This window comes from Anopheles cruzii, chromosome 2 (genome assembly GCF_943734635.1).
Source record: "Anopheles cruzii chromosome 2, idAnoCruzAS_RS32_06, whole genome shotgun sequence".
Lineage (NCBI taxonomy): Eukaryota > Metazoa > Arthropoda > Insecta > Diptera > Culicidae > Anopheles > Anopheles cruzii.
This window is the reverse complement of record NC_069144.1, coordinates 45,548,895-45,570,712: the sequence shown is the minus strand read 5'-3', so window position 1 is coordinate 45,570,712 and position 21,818 is coordinate 45,548,895. Positions and strand designations below refer to the sequence as shown.

General features: G+C 50.3%; 1 protein-coding gene across 1 annotated transcript in view; it reads right to left on the bottom strand.

Annotated features, from left to right (window-relative positions):
• Positions 1–16,986, bottom strand: part of LOC128279148 (semaphorin-2A-like) — a 158,881-nt gene extending 141,895 nt beyond the window's left edge. Inside the window, exon 1 of the mRNA XM_053017866.1 lies at positions 16,773–16,986. Within this exon, the coding sequence (XP_052873826.1) occupies positions 16,773–16,986 (214 nt within the window). The remainder of the gene's footprint in view (positions 1–16,772) is intronic.
• Positions 16,987–21,818: the final 4,832 nt, after the last annotated feature.

Genomic DNA, 21,818 nt, shown 5'->3' with positions numbered 1-21,818 from the left:
TTATTGTTTGTTTGACCGGAAGATATACCGGAGCCGGTGCTCTAGCCGTGCGACCTTGGGACAGACCCCGAAAACAGAAACTTAACGTTTGATCCTATAATCCTTCCCCGAAAAGGCATACGGCCACTCGGGGCACTTTACGTACCACTTTCCCGGGGGCGTCATTAACTGGCCTCCGGGGGCACCACCAGAAGGTGTTACACTATTCATTATTATTAGGGCATCCAGGCCTATGCTAATCCTTTTCGCCATTTAACCTTTCCGGTTTCCGGCACACGGGAGCTACCCAGAGGGCGAAGCGAATAATAAACAACCAACTAACATGCCTTTTTCGGCTCCACCCAGGACACGCTTCGCTTTGCTTCGCTTCTGGGGCGATAATTATAAGTCGGTACTTTCCGTTCCCCAAAAACGCTAAAAATCGCCGCTGACCGCATTTGCGCAATAGTGTCCAAAGGGGGGCGGCAGTCTAGTAGCTCCGTGTAGCACTCAACAGCACAACGCAGATTATCGTTTCAACGGTAAACACAACGGCGGACAGAAGGTCTCGCCACCGCTGTGCTCTGCAGGAAAAATTGCACAATTTACACCAATTATCGCTAATTATTTTAATTAAATTAAATCCTTCCATCGGTCAACAACGGGCGCTGCTGTGCATCGTCCGGTTGCTTGTGTCCGACGCAGCATCAAGCGAAGGATTAGGAAATGGCAAAGGCATTAAGCGAGCGAATCAACCCACACACGCACACAAATACAACGCGCCGAGTCGATAGGTCTCAGGTGCTTCGGAAAAGTCCGAAAGTCGAAACGGAAATGCAAAGGAAAAATAATTACGGATCAAGACCGATTCAGACCCAAGAGGTTCCGAATGCCACGGCCCAACTATTCTGCATTGCAAGTTTCTATTCTAATGATTGAATGCGAGTTCAACAGTCCGGTGGGAAACGCTCAATATTGTTTTCAACTAGCGTAAATAGCAATAAAATATTGGATCGGTTCCGCGGAAATACCTATTTCGAGCGTTTTCCACGGAAACTCTTCTGCTCCGCCAGACGGATCGGATTTGTTGGTTGGCGTCAAACTAACCGTGATTTCCGTAACCACACGCCGACAGTGGAATATTCACAGTTGTTAGTTTCAAGTGGTATTCGGGGAAATCATCTTCGCCCGCGAGATTGGTCCTCCTTGAAGCGCCGGGCTCGGTTCGTTTGGCCATTCATCCACTTTGGGGAAATTTAATATTACCTGATCATAATTAATTGTAGTACCACAAAATTATGCCGAGTCGCCTTCTGGCTACCCACGGCAACGGGCGGATGATGGTGATGAAATTTTCCGGGCCGTGCCATGGATTGCCAACCGCTCGCGGCGAGATCCATCGTGGCGAGCGATGCTAGAATTAATAATTAATTTGTTTGTGCAGCACAGAGACAGAGAGAGAGAGCCGCTGGACAGCAATGGGTTTCCCGAGGCGATTAAATGGTTTTATCCCTGTTTTATCCCCGCCCCAGGAAAGCGTCCTCTCCGATCGTGAGGAGCCGAAAAACCGGAATTTTCCGCAAGCAAATACATGCCACAGTATTGGCGGTTACAACACAAGTTTTGTTAGACAAACTTTCCGTTCCATTGTGGCTCAATTTTCGTCACGTAGAAAAGTATGACCCGACAGTGATAGCACATTGTCGCCCGAAATTAGAGCTCGAAAAGTTTCGAATGTCACGGCGGACGCTAAGTGGATGCTTGTCGTTGGCGCACCAAGCTCGCTGGCAGCGATATCAATATTAACTGTCGCTGAGGGCGCCCTGAAGTAGGTTCGGAATTATTTCGGAAATGATGTCAAGTAGTTCGTTAACGAATGATGCCCGGCCAGGAAACTGATGGGACCTCTGGTGAGCCACCATTTGGCTGGAGTGGAATGATACCAACCTGCAATGAGAGGAAGAAAGAATGCTGTTAAAACTTTGCTGCGTTACAGGTTTGCATGAAGTAACTAAAATTAGTCAACGCTTTCGGACCCCGAAAGCGGACAGTTTAGAATTGAAACAAATCGATTCCGCCACGGTGCGATTTAGTAGTCGATTGCAATTTCGTTTAAAATGCCACATTACTGGCCACCGTAAAACACATCCAATTAAAACTCCCCACGAATTCCAATTATTTGGCACCTACATACGGTGGTGATGGTTCCCGAGGACCACATGTCTGGCCGCACCCTAACGGCGAAAGACGCACACCACACACCTGACCGACTGCCGGAGCCGGACGACCACAGGACTATAAACACTGCACCTTGCAATAATCATAATTTGCGAACCGTGGACCTGGACCCGGTCCCGGACCGTCGGTAATTAGTGGACCACCAACAGAAACGGTATTCGGCATTCAACAACTCGCCTGGGAGAGCTCCAGAACCAGAGACGGCGTCCTCGAAAGAACGACGCCCCACAGCGAGAGAGAGAGACAGTCCGGCTCCTCATAGGTATTGCCCGCCCGCACACGTGTGTGTGTGTAATATTCGCGAAGAATAATTTTAATTGCAGCAAAATTAATTTGCACCCCAGACCACCAGGCCACCGGGCCAGACCCGGGCGCGATGCCAATTGTTTCGAGGACCGGACCAGACGCAACAACAAAATTGGATGCAAATTAGAGAGCGCGCGTCCTCGGAACTGTATACTGAATTCGCGCCCGCGTGTGTGTGTGTGTAACAGTGCATCTTCAGATTGGCGGTGGCAGTTGGCAGAGCACACAAACCAGGCGAGCGAACGCAATCAGGCAGCATCGCGCTTTCGCGGAAAATTATTTCTAACCTCACCCAAAAGAGCTGGGCGCCAATTGCCGTTCGATCTGCCGTTTGCAGGGCCGTTAATTTGCAGCCTTTTCCAAAAACCAGGACGAACCAGGGCCATCGGGCACAGCCACCGGAGCGGGGTTGGAAATGAATTTGCAACTCGAACTGTGAAGTGCTTTAGATTTGGTGCGATGTTCTGGGAAGAAGCATAAGTTTCAATTAGTGCCAGAACGGCCAGTTCGAACCGTGGCCACAGGAACGAAAAAGCGACCACGACTATCTGGTGCAATCAATCTACGATGGATGTCGGTGTTATTAATTAAGTTTTAAGCAAAAGTTTAAAAGGTTTGAAACTCAGTTCGTTCCGAAACCTTTAATGGAGAGTTCCATTTCCACACACTGACTAATGACACCACAAAATGAGCCGTTCGTGCCGTTGGATAAACAAACGGATCGGCGGACAGAAACATAAATCGGACGACGGCGTAATGACGCGTGAGGATTAAAATTATACACCCTCTCGCGGAGCCCATAATTATATACTAATTATACCTAATGCCTGCAAATAGCCGGCGCCACTTATCCTCTTCTGTGGGCGTTCGCGGGATGACGTCCTCACAACCCGCCACAACAAAGAACAAAAACGGGGTGATATTATCCTTCCCCTTGCGGGGTTTGGCTAACCGGGGGGGGGGTGAAAAAAACAAGGAACTGATCATAAAATTCACCTCCAAACGTGGTGCGTGGTATCCGGCGTTTTTTATTGTGAAAAATACCTCCACCGGCCGACGGGACATCATTCGAAGCAGCACACGAAACAGAAAAATGGGCGGCCAACGATGGACGCGGCAGCGCGACGCAAACGGACACCAGCCCCCCCGGTCGAGTTTTTCCCGCGTCGAGTTACTTTATTTTTTATTCATAATTAGTTTGTCGAACAAAACCCATTATCCCTATTTTATTCCAATTCGTTTCTGTTTCTTTTTCGACCGACCCACGGCGTGGTTCCGATCGAATTTTTACCACCCCGACCGGAAGGGGGGGGGGGGGGGGGCCTAGTAGCTAGGGTGGTCACGAAAAATGGGGCCAGTCACGTGATGATAAATAAAATATAATCAATTTTAGTATCGTTCGCCTGCGCCGTGTCTCAGGAACTCGGCCGGTTCCGTGGGGGGTGGCGGCGAGGCGCTAGAAACCGAAAGTTGAGGGAAAAATCGATACCGAATCATTGGTGGCATTGGTCGGGCCCCTTCGAGGCCGCCCTGCCTACGACGCACCGTGGCCTCAAAAGTGAAGACGTTGTGATCCGATGTCAGCACCTTCGGTCCGGTACTATTTGTTTGCTCAAACCGCCCGCTCAACTCCTAGGCGAGCACGATGACAGGAAGGTCAACGTGACTGACGCAGCGGAGTGTACCATATCTCTTCATTGGTATTTTCATTACGTTTTACAGAACGTCGTAATTATCAACCCATTAGTCGCGCGCGGTTCCATTAGCAGTGCATTAATCGGCCCGACCTCCGGGTCGGTCACTTCCGGCAGTAGTTAAATGAGTTCGCTCTCACTCGGTGGCCTCGAAAAGCGCGAGTGTGTGCTAAATTATTGAAAAATGCTCCCCTGTCATCGGGCGGTCCCGTCCGACATCTTCTTCGGGCTGGTGCATCGCGGCGCATATAAATCAATCAAAATTAATTGGCACATCAGTGCAATTGATGCTGCACTGGCACCGGCACCGGCACCGGCAGCAGCAGTGCCAATGGCCACAACAGAGAGACAGACTCCGCCACTCGAGGGCACACACATCAATTGCAGTCTCGGGCGGCAGTGCATTGTCGCGCTCACTCATCATTGTCATCGACCGGGGCTTTGGGGTTGCATCATCATCATCATCATCAGCAGCATCATCGATCCTGGCGACCTCGGCCGAATGAGAGCGAGAGAGATCTGCACATTGGCACATTTATTCTGCGCCGCGCGACTAACTAATGACGCCACCGGGTGAACATAAGTGACTTCCGTCATCAACTGATTGACTGCTGGCTCCGACAGCGCGCGGATTCGGGACCGGGTTTCGATTCCCGCGAACGACAATGTGTTTGCTGCCGGCATCGATCGATTTCATGCGCCCTGCGACGCTGCGCTTGATGAAGTCACGTCAATCAATCTCGGTCGGCTCCTTGTTGCTCCTTTTCGGACACGGACCGCTAAACCCGGCGGGGTCTTGCAGACCGGTGTTCTTACCGGTGGTCCGCTGGCCGTCATCGGCAATAAAAAGCGACCGGCCACCACCACCGCCACCAGCCGGACCCGGAAGCTATGCCGCGCCATGGTCAAACAATAAATACCCACAATGGGCATCGGGAACGAGACCGGGCCGAGACCCCGCGTGTTCCGGCTACCGAAGCCACATCATAACTCCCGCGACACTCGGAGCCGGGGTGTTTGTGTTCGAAAGGCTTCGACCCATAAAATGCCCCACAGCAGCTTGCGGTAATGTCCTTTAAAAAACGAGGCCGCCATTCTGGTCCGTTGGCTGCATCTAGAGCTGCTGCTGCTGCTGCTGCTGCTGGTTGTAAGGTCAGTTGGTCGTTTCCGTTGCTGTCCGTTGTTTAGCTGTACTACACAAAACTATTTTCGTCCTTTCGTCAGCATGTTTTGCTACTTCAGTCTGTCAGTGGTCAGTGGCCCACAAGCGGGTCAAGAGGGAGATGCCCTACCTTTGACCCCCTAAAATGCGCCTCTGGAATGAAGAAGATTATCGAACGCTATTCGAAAAACCATGGAAAAGTATGTAGATAAACTTGTAAAACTGTGAAGTAGTGAGTGTTTTTTTCAAAAGCAAAATATCAAACATCAAAACGAACAACTAAACAAATCCAAAGGCTATGTAAATACAGTGTAAAAAAGGATAAAATAATGCAAATCGATTAGAATGTGCAAATAGAATTAAAAACGAAGCGAAGTGTTGAAAAACAAATCAAACCAGAGCCGTTTACCGATAAACTCATACAAATCGATACACCTCAAACACCTTAAGACGAATGCAGAAATTGCACCAAAGACTGTCGCGAGCTAAAAGCATCCACAAAATGACTCCATTTTGTAACCGCCACGGGCTGAGATGGTGGCCACTCGAAAGACCCTCCATCAGGGACCTTCGTCCCTTGAAGGTGTTGCTGGTTGCCGGCGTGAAAGGAAGCCTTCCGAATCGAAAGGAAAAGCCTTCTCGCAGCCTTTGTGCACCCCGCCCCGAAAACGGCGCGTTCCAAGGTGCTATCGAGAAGCAAAAAAAAAGCGATGATGATGGCGACACAACGTCTCACACGTGTTTGCCGCCTCATCAACATCATCGGCATGGCCGAAACGACCAATTGTGTAAGCGACATCGGCGAGAGGCCAAAAGGAAGCGAAGCGACAAGCAACATGGCAGTCCGATACTTGGCGACCCCCGACCGGGAGGAGGACAGCATTCATGTGCACCCGCCGGGCCACGGCGGCAGAGGCGCCGTTAAACGGGAGGGATTATCGGAGGGATTTTACATAAAATTTGCACCACGAGCGGCACATACGCCGGGGCGAGTCCTTTCTCGCTTCCTGCCCCAACACCGATGCACACGCATCGTCGGTGCACCACCGCAAAACAAACAACCAAAACGGGCGGAGCATAATTTCTGTCGCATACACACACACACACGCGCGCGAGGGGCATCGGTGCATAATTATGCATGCGACGACGAGTGGCGCATTCAGAGCACACACGCGTGTCACTTGGCCCTCTTGGTCCCGAGCATCCCAGAACCAGAGCAAGGAAATTGTGCCCCGACGGCGAGACGACCGTCACCCGGCGAGGGGCCGTTGCCTGCCCTGCGTGCCACCGCAGACGACCTCGGCAGGGGATAAGGCGAAAGTGAAGCATTGGCAAAAAAAACTCCTTTCGTAAATGGCGTAGTAGAGGAGCATTACTGTACTTCCCTCCCAAAAACGGGACCGGTAAAACGAGACGCAACATGGGACACAACACACCAAACAAATGGGTGCATAAAAGTGGCCACCATTATGCTGCAGTCATCCGTCCTATCGGACCATCCGGGGGGAGAGAGATTTGGGAGCCGCACAGCCCAGACGCGGAGCCTATTTGGTGAACTGAACCGTGGAAAGGAGAACCGAGCACCTTCACCCTGCTTAATGGCACCTTCAAACCGGGGCAGAGAACCGTGTGTCTGCGGCGTGTCTCGGGGTTCTCGAAGGAATCCTAACAAGTTTCTAGGCTCGTTACAGCCCACTAAACACCAACACATTAACACGCTTTTAAAAAACATGGAGTTTCCACTTTTTCGTGTATTTTTATATAATCCGCGGCCATTGCTGCTTCCGAAGGACTCCACCGTACGGCACCAATACAAGCTCACACACACACACACACACACACACACGCACGTGTGAAGAGCTGGTGCACCGAAAACAATGCACTCCCTGGGCCGTCCTCCTCGCGGTGCGGACCTGTCCACGGAGGGGGGCCCAGGGACCAATCCGGAGGCGAGCCTCGGAAACGTCGTTCGAAAAGTGCACCGGGTCCTTCTTGCAAGTGCAATTACACACACACACACACACACACGTGTTTGTATGTCTGTGTGCGTGGGATGAAGTTTTCCCTTTCGTTTCGTGGCGAAAAACAATCTTCGATGGATGCCGAGAGCGCAAAAACGGAGCCAAATAACTGCATTCGGGAGAAGAAGAAGCTTCGGCAAAAGGAAAGAGTTGGAAAAAAGAGAAAGAGAGAGAGAGGAGGGAGCAAGCGAGAGAAAAAATCGAAAGCCGTTTACAACTACAAGCGCGAGACCTCCTCTCGAGGCTTTTCCGTCGCCGCCATCGATACTTTCGCTGCGAGGCGAACGTAAGCCCGTTGTCCTAAAACGCGGGGCCCAGGGCCGTGCCGAGGGAGCACACATACGCGAAAGCACACACCTTTCTTCATTGCCAGCATCTAGGGAAGGCTTCATCTACTGGGCCCAGGCGCGAGATCCGTGTTCGCTGAAGAATGCGAGAAAAACTTTTACACACTTTTTAACGCTAAAGATGCCGGTTTTTTTTTGGTTCCCTAGCGATGCATCTATGTCTGGTGAAAGAAGCGCTGGCATATAGCGAACCAGAAACTAAACAACAACGCGTAGACTGCATTTGCATAACGAGTTGCTAATGCTTTGCCGCTGCAGAAAAAAAAAATCAATTCTTTACCTATCTATGAAGTTACTGATTACTTACACATGCATTTTGGTTCATCGGTTTATGTTTTAGTTTTGTGTTGCTTTATGTTGTTTTATGTTCTTGAACGAACGGGTGACATTAAAAAATGCTTAATACCTGTTTCAAATGTATGTAACAATATTGTACTGCGGAGAGGACTTAAATCGATCCATTTCGCAACACAGTATAGTTACTGGTTGGCATCAACATCTATGTCAATACCGGACACCAGCGCTTTTTAAGAATATTGGTATAAATATACCCTCTACAAGAAGGGGTCGATTGATAGATTGCTGAAAGGACATTTCAAAACCAAAACATCTCGGACAGTTCGAAAAATTAACTCCATACTTAAGAGCCCATGCAGTCCACGCCCTCCACATTTGAAACGGCTTCGTGTACTGCAAAAAGCACACATCATTTGCGAAACAAACGAGGCAGCTATTAATCTAAACACAACCCGTGCCTGTGCCCTTCACGAACCACATACCACAGTGGACCGCAGAAGCTAAAATCTCCAAATATGCCAACAACAAACCCCGTCCATGTTCAACCCGCAACCTCAACACCTTCCCACATACTGCCCGCTGCAAAGCAAAGCACCGGCGGGCTTCGAAAGCCCACAACCAGCAACCCGTCGCAAGGAGCGCCAGCAAACCACAGCCATTTCTGGAGCCTTCAAGAGTTCACATCGCGCCCGAATTCTCCGTCGGAACCATCGGAGCTCCGGCGCCATTTCACCAAAACAAGACGCTAATTAATACGTTTGGGGCCGGCGCGCGAAACCTATACTTTGGCCGTCGTCCGTGGCGTGGTGTTGTGTGGAAAACGGGGGGCTCGCCGTGGCGACTCCCGGAATGAAGTTGTGCGAACATTCGTCACACACCGGCGCGGTCGGAATGCCCACCAGAGAACCGTTCCCGCGGACCGCGGTGCGCGTGTTCGTGTCGGTCGCTCGGTCGGACGGGACAAGTCCCGGTGTTTCCGTCCAATTCCGCACATCAACCGACCGACGGACAGCACCGGGCGACTCTACACGAACCGGCAATTACACTGGCACCGCGGCCCGTCGCCACCGTCGCACGAAGATTACGGGATTTGCTGATCGCGCAACGGGCGGACACACTGCCGGTGGTGGAAATGCTGGGAAGAAAATGCTGGCGAAAACACCAAATTAAGACGCACAGAGCTCGGAGACCGAAAACCCTGGATGGAACAGAGCTTAGCCAAGCATATCCATTCCTGATGACTTCATTACAGAGGCCAACGGCGGTGACGACGACGAATGCTCTCCACTTTCTGTGTGATTCGAAAGGTGGGACGAAAGGTACGTTGGACAGAACGACAGAACCTTCTAAAAAACGGGGCAAACACGCGTGACGCTCTGCCCGTGAGCGTGTGTGTGTGTGTGTGTTTGTCTGTTTGGGACTATCTTCTTAACCTTCGCCCAAAACTCTGGTCCCACAGCGACCTAAACCGAAATGTCTAGAGAGCCCCCGTGAAGATCAAACAGCGGACGCGAAATAGAACCATGCGAAGGACCAACACAGAGAGGAGCATAAAATATGATTGAGGGCCTCCGACCAAGTCTTGACAGGTGCAAGAGCTCGCCTCTCTCTCTCTCCCTCTCTCCTTCGCTTTCTTTGCTACGTTTTTAGTCAATTGCCAAAGGGGAAAAGATGAATTGCCTGGTTTTCATAATTGCAAACATATTCCAAGACAAAGCGGAGTCCCAAAAAGAGCGAAAAAGAAACCACTATGTAACGTAATGAGACAAAAGTAGCTCAAGCGAAGTGTGCCTCACCGCAGAGGCCTATTCGAATCGAGGCTGTTATGGTTTATGGTAGTTTGGTAAACAAATTAATCATAAAAAACGACTTAAAAGTCGTGAAGTGCTTTGGTCTGTTTTATTAACATTTTGCTCGTTATCAGCGAACCCGCCAGTGGTAGTAACAGGAGTCAACAAAATCGTGCCAACCAAGCTTCCTGCAATTTCCCGTCGGCGGCAGCAGCAAGCCTGTCCGCTGCATCTTTCCGCACAACTATTGGGGACGCTTAGCGCACGAAATGAAACTCTCGGTGCAAATAAAAACCAACCCACCAAATGTATCATCCGGAATCACTTTCCCGGAAGGCAGCCAGTTTTATGTTGCGAGTTGGCGGCGGCGGCAGCAGCACTCTCTTTGCGGCGCAATAATTTCGCAATAAAATTTTCGAAACCACGCGACGGTAAACAAACAACAAAAACGCATCGCGTCGTGATTGCAAATATGTTGCACCGGCAAATTGATGGCGCACCGCATAGCGCGCGCCCCAAGATCGCCATGGCGGCAGACGCTCCTTCACAAAACCCACTCCTTTCGCCGGAAGAAAAGATCGCCGATTTTCTTCGCCCGGAAAATGGTCGGAATTGTACACAAAATAAAAATGCACCACCATCGCTCGCGAGAACCGCGCGCCCGTGCCGGGCCGAAGCATATTTTCAATCTCCATCGCACAACAAGTTTTTCGCGTGTCTACATGCGGTTTTTTTTTTCGGCCACTGAACTGAAGTGAAAAGCGGAGATTTGCCGGAGGGAAAATCCCCCCGGGGGGGGAGCGCGCGCCGGTGCGCTATTTTTACTTCGCCACCTCCGCGTGTGCTCCGACGGCGACAAACGGTGCTGAGAGGCGTTGCTGCCGTGCCTGAGGCTGGCAATATTTATGTCTAAATTTACATTTATTTTAATAAAATCATTTCTTGTTATTAAAATTTATTGGCATTACCCGTGCGCGGCACGGCACGGCACGGCACGGCGGCCTGATCACCGAGGCCGCTGAAAATGAGTGCAAAAAAGTCAAGAACACCGTCGGCATGTTGGCGCACATGCCGGTAAGCTTGGGGCCCTCCCAAAACGAACAAGAAAAAAACGGGAAATCCCGTTCTTGAAGCCGACGACGGCCGACTGGGAAACCTGGGCTGGGAGACCTTCCCGGCTGTCGTCGCCCGAAATCCCATCGAACCTGGCTCGCCGAGGTTAATAAATTTCCATTTACCGGTTCCATTTCATCGCCAGCCACAGCAGAGAGTGAGGGCATGCGGCACACACACACGTGTTCGGTACACGGGTTTCGGGGGGTGGCTCACAAAATTATTATGCACAAAAAAACACCCGTCCCAAAACATCAAAAATGTCAATGTGTTGGCTTTGGTCGCGCCTTTGGAAGCGCGTGGAAATGCGCGCCGACGGACGGATTAAAGGGAAACCCCGAACGCGAGTCATTCCGAGTCGATTCAGGGGGGAAATATGGAACCAATGTTTATGAGCTGCCCTGGTGCGACTGGTGCTCAACGGAAAGATCGTTTTTCGTGTTATGCGTGTTTTAAGAGAGGTGGCTTTCGAATCAACGAGAAAACAGAGCAAGAAACCCTATTGAACCTTCGGGCGAACTACTCATTCAGCCGTAATCAGATGTATAATCATAAGTGCAATGCCCCAATCTGACTAAGTTATGCTTCATCAAATGAGAAAACTCCATATTATACATAAAGTAGATCTAATAAACCCCTAAGCTTATAAAAACACATCTAAAAGGCAAACAAAATACCACAAGCTGTCCCACATGAGGGTGCTCCATCGCAGTTTATTGTGTGAATCACTGAGTGTAAAGTGTATGACCCAACAAAAATGAACAAACGACAGGTCTATCCAAAACCTCAGGTAGTATAAAAACCGTAACACAGTTTCTACAAGAAACCAACCATTTTTGTAAAATATAAACAAAGAAATAAATCAAACCACCGACCAACAAATAACAAATAAACATTGAACAAACACACTCATTAAAATAGATGAATGAAAAATCTCTCAAAAGATAATAAAAACAAAATCATCTAAAAAGTCTATTGCTACACAAATACAAACCACCGAGAGAATAAAACAAACCACAAGAGGTTTCACGTTTCACATTTTGGTGGTATTCTAAAACAAACCAAAACCCAAAATAGACGCTGCTAGGTGTAAACGAGCCCATCATAAAGCCGTCTCCGTTATACGACGGGATCGTTCCTTAAGCCGCCAGGATCGCCAGAACCCGGGGCGCTCCCGAACCACGGCCGAATTACAGCAGAAATAAAGTAATCAAATCAAAATGGTAATTTTGCGCACACGTTCTGTGCGCGTCACGGTTTCTGCTGCCACCGAACTCGGGGTGGCCTTTTTTCTTTCGCCCACCGTCGCGCGAGAAACAGGAAGCAAACCGTCTCCGGGTCTCTGACTTAAGGTGTCAAAGGCAGCGACAAAAAAATGTCGTTCGACCGTTGACGAGCGAAGCCATCGGCGCGCCCGTGAGAAGCGGCGGCGTCGCGGTCGGGGGGCGAGATGGAATCACATGAAACATAAATCCGTCTTAATATGATTTCACTTCTTACACCTTTTAGGGCCGTGCGTGGTTTTTTTTTTTGCTTAACACACACGCATATCATAAAGGGGGACCGTGCCTGCCCACGTCCCCCACTTCTCCGTTTCATGCTCCCGGCCATCCAGGCGGCCTTTCAGGGCGAGCGAACTCTACTTCATTACACGCGCGCAAGGACGCGAACCGGTTGTGGTACGGTATGTACGTGTGTGTGTGTGCCGGTCGTCCTTACGGAATGTTCCTTCGGTGCACACTTTTATGGCCGGCTCGGAACCTCTTCTCAGAAGAAACCATGAGGGGGACGATGACGACGACGACGACGACTCCAACAAAGTAAGAACCCTCCCGGAATGCCGGTTTAAGCGCAAATGGAGTGGTGTTTGCGCGAGATGTCGCGTGCTTTCCCGCACTTGGGGGCGCGCGAAAACCCACCGGCTTTCTTTTTGTGCCCCGTAATCCCGCCCGCTCCGCCGATGTGAGAAACGGCCGGAGTTTACCAAACACTTTCCTCCCATCAGCTGACTTGGGCAGATTGGCCACCGTCAGAGCGAGCAGAAGGGTTAAGAAGGCCTCGGCCTCGATATAAATCAAACGGAGCAAAGCGAAATGAGGCGCGCTCGATCGCCATTCGGGGAATTAATTAATGTGGCGTCTCAGTGCCCTTCCTCCACGCGTCGTTGCGTGTTTTCCCATTTTCCCCGTTTACTTTTAATTATATTTGCTTAACTTTTTTTTCGGTCGCTTTATCAATTTGCTCCATTTTCGCTTTCGGACCTTTTCGGAAGCCGAATCGGCCAGCCAGCCAGCGGACGCCCATTCTTTGGCCCGATTAATGTATCACACGTTCGCGTTTCTTGGGTATTATCGTGTAAAGTTAATTAATTTACAGCTCGGCTACCATTTTTCTTCGGACCGAAGAAAGTGGACACTCCAATGGAGAACGCGACACCATAAAGTGCGCAGGACGACGGTGTTGGGCACAAGCGCAACAGTAAAAGTGATACGAAAAAAGCGCGAATATTTCAACAACTGTGTGCTAAACGCAAAGAATCCACAAAAGCGATTCGTTGGCCCCACAATAAAACGGGCATGTAAGATGTAATAACGCACGGCGTGTTAACTTACGCATGAATTATGGTACGGGTCCTAATGAGGCTCACACGCCGAATGCGACTGAAACAAAACGGTATTTATAGTTTTCCGATGAATTATGATTCCGTTGGCCCTCCGAACGCCCCGGATCGGTTCATTATACTCGATCCATCATGGAGCATTGCGTATAGCGCTTCTCATTTCTACGGACACCGAAGGGCCGTATTACGTCCATGGGTGGCTAGACCACGGGGACAACCGAGAGAGTAATATTATTTATAGCGTCTGCCACAGGCACGCAACGGCACGCGAGCTATCCAAACAACATAAGCAACATAAGGCGGGCCAAAGAAAGCAATTCTCTGTCCGGGTTTCGATCCCGAATCGATCCCTATCCCCTATCGCACTCTTGAGTCACAGGGTCCCCTTCTTTGCACACTCGCGATTGATATTTGACATCCCGTCGGCTATCGCAAGATAAATCGACCAGCATCGCCACCCCACGCCCATCGTCGTACAACTTCATTATCGCCACCACCAAGGAGACCAACGGGAGGCTCAAGACCGATTTTCCGTCGCAAAAAACAGTGCTGCATGCGTTCCCCTGTTTTCTAAATTTTTATGTTCGACAAACGATTGCCAATGGCGCACCCGCCGTGGCCTGGTGCGAAGATTACACAAAGAACCGAAAGGGGCCAGCCTGCGGGACCGGGAAAAGGGCCTCTTTAGTGCAGCAGCCCTCTTGTGGCCCTCTTCCGGGTTTTCTTTTCGATTTTCAATCGTGAAATGTTTCTCCCATCAATCGATCGGGGCACCCGGGAACTGCTTTTGAAAGAAATCATGGAAATTAATTTCACCACTCGGAAAACTCGTTTACCGACGTAATCCGACAGCGCCGGCAGATTCGAGATTGGAAGAAAGAAGCGAATGGTTCCGAAAAGATGGCCAAAGTCGCCAGTGGAAGGGTGTGTTGGTGGAAGGCCGGACTTCACAATCCAATATTGACACGTGTCGCGAAGTGTGAAACGTGCCGCACACACATACACACACACAAACCGAAACCGATCGCCGAAGGAGAGAGCGACCGACTCCCCGGCGGGAATCGGTGTGTGTGCCAAAATTATCCTTTTATGCTGCCTTCTGACCCTTCGCGAAATCCGCCCGGGGAAAAAGTTCTAATGACAATATTTTACGACCCACCCGGGACACCACCAGCGAGCACGTTCCGGTACGCTGCGAAGCGAGAAACTATCTTCACGACCGGGAACTCGGGAAATCAACAAATTGCTAATCCTCGGCGTAATGCCCCCCGACACACAGGCCACCGACGTCGTTTCGGTGGGACAGGTTTCTGGTCCCGACGGGCCGGGGCCGGGTCGAAATGTTTGCCGAAAATCGGTCCTTTTGGTCGGCCACATTTCGTGGTGTGGAAAGGGGCAACGGAACCAGGAACAGAGTGCCGCCCGTGCCGTGGCAAAGCAAAGCTCGGTGTGATTCGGGTGAACAAAATCGTCACGAATTGATTTCTTCCCATTTCGGGGCTCAAAACCGTTTACAATTAGGGTCCTGATTGTCGGGTGTCGGTCGTCGTCACTGTTTTCTTACTGAATTGCCCTCTAAAAACTTCTTGCAAAGTTACGTGAACTCCGAGTTAAAGCTGGCCTGGAAACAAAATGGTTAACGGTACCAAAATTCAATCGGAACACCCTTCAGCGTACGACGCCGGCAGGACGAAGAAGAAAGTGTCGATGGGAATCAAACAGCACACATGGCCCCGGTGGTGACAGTTGTGCTTTTGCGGACACGAATCCTTTCCCGTTCCCGGCGTTGCCACACACTGATGACATCTGCAAATATCTGTGGCGTCGGGAATCGATTCTAAATTGAAATTTGATTCACTCCGTCCGCCGGCTCCGGATCGATCGAACTTTTGGCCACGTCGGCAGATTGCCATCGGTTCTCGAGCGAGACGAACCCTGACGGCGCTGACAGGCGCTGTGGCGCTGTGATAAGCTTTTCCTTTTTTTTTGTTATCGCCCAAAAATGATCGGATCTGCACTATTTAATTAAACGGATTCGAAGAAAAACTTTGTCCATAAATAAGCACAGAACGGAAAGGTTCCAACGGTTGGGTTTGAAAATCTGTCAGGACAGCCCTTTTCCCGGGCGCTTTTATCGATTCATTTGCTGTGCGGTTTTTCGGGGCCGCCGTGGGCTTTTAGGCAAATTATTAATTTACTTGCTCGCTGACTCGGGCCCGATGATCCGGGCATAATGTTCGGCATATTCCGCGGGAAGCTCTAGCCGAAACAACAAAAAAACACAGAACCTCCAGAACAATTCATCCCGAAGAGCGGACGGACAGGGCAGGGCGAACGTTTACGATTGGTTGTAAATTTTAATTTTACAGCCAATCTAAAAAGTTACGTTACCTCAAAACGCACGATAGCGTGCCGGGCCGCGCTCGACGTTGATATGCGCGCGGGCCCCCTTCACCGGGCAATCTGCTCCTTTGCGCGCCGTTCCCGGCGTTCGTGCCTAAACCCTTGTTCTCTATTGGCCCGATGCAACAAGCGCTCTCCTCGTCATGACGCTAAACAAGCGCCTCGCACACAACGAGAGCATGATTCGATTGCTTGTGGAACATTTTGGTCAATTTATGGTACCATTCAGACAGGCGCGTCGAAAGCTGAGCTCAACGAACGACGGCCAGGACGCCTGCCCGCCGACTACTCCGAGAAACCGAATGCGAACGAACCAAAAGCGAGCAGAAAAGAGCCTTTTATGGCACCGCTCCGTGGGTGGATGGGCCGAGTCTCGGAGCCCAGCTGGCCGGCATGCTAATTAAAAAGTAAAGGAAAAATCATCAACCACACGAGATAGACACGATAGGCGAAGAGAGATTGGAGCGGCGGTGGCCGGCCGACCGGCCAGCCGAGGCGGTCGTCGCTTTAATCGCCAGAAAACCTGGCGAAAAATCATAAAACGTTTGCCGGTCCGTGATCCACCGAAAAGGGGTTGTTGGTTGGTGGTCATAAAATTACTTTTAGCTTCTCGGCAAATGCTTCGAGATTGGCAGCATTAAATTGTCGATAATGAGGATTTTCTGTTTTTTTTTTTGCCACTAACGCTAAACGGAAGCATGTTTGGCCAAAAACTGTGGATTACGCCACAGCTTACTGGCAATTACGGCCAAATGAAGAGGACGCGAATCGAAGGATCTGATCCTTGCCGTCCATTCCTTACCTCTGTGATGTCGCAGGTGATGCTGGCCGTTAAGCCCAATTCCGTTGCTCGACGACTGGCCGCTTCCGCAGCACGGTTGCTCGTAGTAGAAATTCCACGTATTTTCATAATCCCCCGCACTGCACCGTAGGAGCAGCATGAACGAGGTGATTAGAAGCAGCCCGCAGCCACCGATGCTGCTGCGGACCGATTCACTAGTTCTCGGAGACGCCATTTTGTATTTGATTCTTTCAAGGGATGCTTGAAACAGGAACTGCTTACACTGCTGATTGATGACGCGATGTGATACGCCGTAATCGCTGATTCCAGCGCAAAATAGAATCGGAACTTTATAACTTTCTGGGGATTATTTTATAACCACACGCACGCACCCTTTTGCTTCACTCACCAAAAGGGCTTGAACACGCACAATAAATGCACACGATACTCATTATTTAACCGATACGAATTGTGTGTCACTCGTCAGTCACAACCTTCGACTGTGGAGTGAAATGAAGACGATATTAATCGATATTACCGCACTGTGGTTAGCAATAACACGTAGTCGCTGAAGCGAAAGACACTACCCGACGCAGTAGGCCCCCGGTAAGTATGTCGTTCTAATGTTTTTCGAGCAATTTCAATCAAGTTCACAACATTTCTTCATTTTAAATAGATTCGTTCGCAAACTTATTAGTTTTCTGAATTATTCCTACAAAGATTTTTTTTTAGGAAATACCAACAAAGCATTGCTCCGAAAGGGTTCATCATCCGCAGGAGCCTTCCCTCTTATCCGGAATGGAATACCATCTCCTTACGAACGTACAATCAAATCACAACCACCAAGCGGGCCAATATTGATTGCATTCCACAAACAATCGTCTAACGGATGCGCCGCCCATGCACCGGATTCAGTGCCGCGCAAACCCAATCAAATGCAATCATTTCATGAAACCTTCATGCCTTCATTTTTTCACCTCATTATTACAAGTGCATCGCCTGCCGAAGTCTGCCGTACCATGCGGAGGAGTCACGCAAAAGAGTTAGTCCTTGAAAGGGAAAGAAAATTACCTCGAGTAATTCAAGACTAAACTAATATTGGCTAGAAATGCAATTTAGTGCCCCCGGCAGGCAGGTTAAAAAGGTTCGCCTGGCCTGGCGAAGGATATTAGAATTTATCCAAGACCATCGTCGCTAATGAAAAGTTTGATTTCAGAGGAGTTTGCGATGCACTCGTGTGAAACGAACAGCGCAAGCCGGCGCTCCGTGAGCTCCACAACAACATCAAAGATTCACCTTATTGTTGATATTAACTTTTTCCTTCGCCTTCCCGCTCCCGGGGCGCCAGCTGACGACTGGAAGTTCTAGAATTGTAACGTCGTTACGAAGATGTCTATATTCGTTGTTGTGGAAATCTATTTTAAATTCAACATAAATCTATTTTGCCCAACAGCTTGCGAGGGAAACCCCGCCACCGGACGACCAGCTAACAAGAGCAGCTCGTTTACGAGGCTGCGGCGGCAGGATTGCTTAATACGCTCGCTCTCCTCTTCAGTGTTTCAGACTTGCACCGGGCTGGGATGGGACCCCGGGGCTGGGCCAAACTGCAATGTGGATTTAAAGAGATCAAATCGAAGTCAGTCCGACTCCCGCTTTTCGCCGGCCGGTCGACGGCGAATCATATTCATGGCAACGGAACCCGCCACCGGCGATTGCAGTGGAAAATCGTTTCCATATCGATTGCTCCTCGGGCAGAAGGAGGAATCGGGCTTTTGTGGTCGGTCCCGTCGAAAAGCCACCCAACATCGACGCCGAGCGCCGAGAAGTTAGCTGGTTGGTTGAACGCTGGCTGGTCGGCCCAGGGTGACTCACGGCGGGCGGGAGCGTCGGCGGTTGAAAGTTGAATACCCGCGACTTCATCGGTTGTCTTGGGAGTTGTGTGCTTCGAGAGTCAGCCGCCAAACCTTTCTTGCGGCGAAGTGGAATGTGCCCACCACCACCACTGGGTATCGGCAGAACCGGTTTCGCTCTCGGGTTACATGGAAACGACGGCGTGCCGGCGGTCGGCACTCCACGAATCGAGCCACGAAGTCACAACTGAACCTCTCTGGGGGCGGGTGTTTCGAAAAGTTGGCCTCAGTTTGCCGTATCAAGTCCGGAGAAGTCCGCAGAAGCAGGAAAGGCTCCCGAATCGAAAAAGGGTTTGGCAGAAGATTTCTACCCCAAATGAGTGCAAAGAGACATTTTATATCGATTTAATTACGAAATGGTCATCCGCCGGGTCACTGTTGCTCCGGAACCGTGGAACCTTCCACGTGCACATTCCTGCGACGGAATAAAACACTTTGAAATACTTTGGGCACCCGAGAGTGGACGCAGCACCGCTCTGGCTCAGATTCGAAGTGGAGCGCCCATGTTGGGAACATCTGCATGGAACGGAATCGAACCCGAAAAAAGCAGACACCACTTTGGAACGGGTTTAAAGTTCCTTCCCCCATCCAGGGCGGAAGGTTAAAGAAGTTTTCTTCACAAAACAAAAGCAGATCCAGTACAAATTTATTCCCTGCCGGTCGGAGTCGTAGCCAGGCTAGGGGTTTGGGGGGTCCCAATATCGATCGCTCTCCGACTCCGTCAGGCGGGTGGTTCGAACCGGGGATGGAATGTGGAACGGCACAGCACTTCGAACGGAGATCGTGCCGCAAAAATTAATGTGGTCCCCCCGTGGTGCGCCATGCTGTTTTGGCCTTCCGATTTGAGCCCAACTTTAAGCAATCTTCACGGAAGGAATGACGACCCAAAACCGGGCCAATTAAAGCAACTATTTAACTAACCCAACGCAATCATAACTCGCGGCACGCGGAGCCAGTATTTTAATTGGTTGCCATCATCGCACACACGGTGCGTGTGATAGATTGTGGATGGGTAAACATGTTAATTGGCCTCAAACGGGGACGAATGTTAATTAACCAAACATGCCCGGGTTTGGTCGGGTTTCGGTGCAATAAACCGTAAACTGTGGTAAGAAATTTGCCATCGATCTCGTTCTTCCCCAGTAAAGGCACGGTAATTGATACAGGGCCATCCGGTATTTGAATCCCGTATCAAAGCCGTAGTTTTGATTGAAATTTCCACAAGGATTTGCTCAGGAAGTGGTTATCACGTTCGATACCACGAGTCCGTTGCTTTTCCTGTTCCAAGCGAAAGGCCCGGCTATCAGCACAATTTATGCCGTCTGGCGTCCAATATTTGCCTCCTTAAAATAATAGGCCACTTTTCGGTAGGTATGGCGTTTCGCATTTCTGCATTTCTTCCGAAACGAAAACGGATACACCCCGGAGTGCGGGGTCCTCCCAATTAATTGCTGGGCCCGTGTTTTTCTCCGCCATTTGCCCTTCTTAGCGGCGAAAAGAAGTCACCCAAAAACCCAGACAGTGCCACTGCCGTGGAAAATTGCTGCTGATTAAAGGAACATTTCGGCAGCTCGCCTACAGACACACACACACACCCCGGCAGTGTCACGGGCCGTGAGTTTGTCTCTTTATTTTTAATCATTCACCGACAACAAAGGTAGAGTAAGAGGACCGTTTTAAACAGAAGGATATCCCCCGAAAGGACTCAATTAGCACTCAGTTTGTTCACCACGAAAGGACCTCAGTTTTTTTGTGCAGCGGCAGCAGCAACGATCGGTGGCAAACAAGGCAGCAATAGCAAACAGAGAGGACGACGATGAGTCCCGGCAGCGGGCTGCCTGCCTGCGGGGACATTTCATCGAAAAACTCGTCCCACCGCGAGGACACACGGATTGCCGGGCCCGGACCCAAAACACATCCTCTCGTCGGTCGGTCGGTTGGTCGGACGGACGGTCGTCGGTTCATTTATTTCGATCCCTCGGCAACAAGAGGCAACCCAGGGTCCAGGAAGCCGCTGGCAGCGCTCGTCCTCGTTCGCCTGTTGCCTCTTTAAAGCGGAAAGCGGACTGAACGCGACCGTCGACCGGCGGGGAATTTCGGCACAAGGACTTTCTTTTCGGCAGTGTCACTCACACCAGCCGCCACCGGTCGAGCCGGTGAAGGACATCTCTCCCGGGCTGCCGGAGAATTGGGCGACTTTTCAGGGGTACCTTTCTTTGCGGGACGGCAAGAAAATGGTTCGCTTTGTGTTTACCATTTTCCATTTACTGTGTTCGTTAATTATCACCCGTTTGTTACACAATCTTCCCCGCAGTGTTGATGGCGAAATATGTTTGTCCCGTTTGGCCGTGATTCAGAATAAAAACTCTTGGCCAAAAAATGAAGAATACCAAAATTAGCAAACAGACAGCGCCAGGAACGAATGCTGGCGAAAGGGATTGGACTCAAGACGCAGCGCCCCCTCGAGTGGCCGGTCATCAGCGCAGCAATCAACGTGGCGACATTCTTTGGCCGTATCGTTCACTCGAAATCAACGCGCAGAAGATGGAAATTTTGCACAACAAAGCGCTCACATCCTTCGGGACGCCGGGAAAGATTCTTCCGGCGAACGGAGAGAGATCGCGCTCCGGCGCGGAACCGTTTGATGATGATGAAAGCCCACGACGAGTGTGTGGTCAAGGGCCATCCATCGTGGGCATAATTAAGATTTATGCTGTCAGAGTGGCGGCCTGATGTTTTGATGGCGGCCGCGTTCTTTCATGGCCGCCGTTTCAACAAGCCGACAATAATATCTGCGAGCGCCCCCTTTGTCGCTTCATTAAACTTACAAATAAATAAAATGTATTCAAAGTGCAGAAAAGTTCTTTTTCCATCATTTTATAACCCGAACCTTTGTGTTGTTTACAGCATTACGGTTCCATTTATTACTTTTCTTTAAGCCTCGTTAACTGTGTTTCGGTTCCTACTCATCCGTCCGTTTATCTGTTTCCAATCCTATCCGCCGTGTTTCGACACCTTTTAACCGGTCGTTGAGACATTTTTACCTCTCACATTAACCCTCTGGCCCCGTGGTCGGAATTAAGTCATTTCGTTCGGGTTCTCCGCGAACCCCCGGCACACACACAAAAAGCAGTTTCTTTCCAGCCCGCGGCTGCGG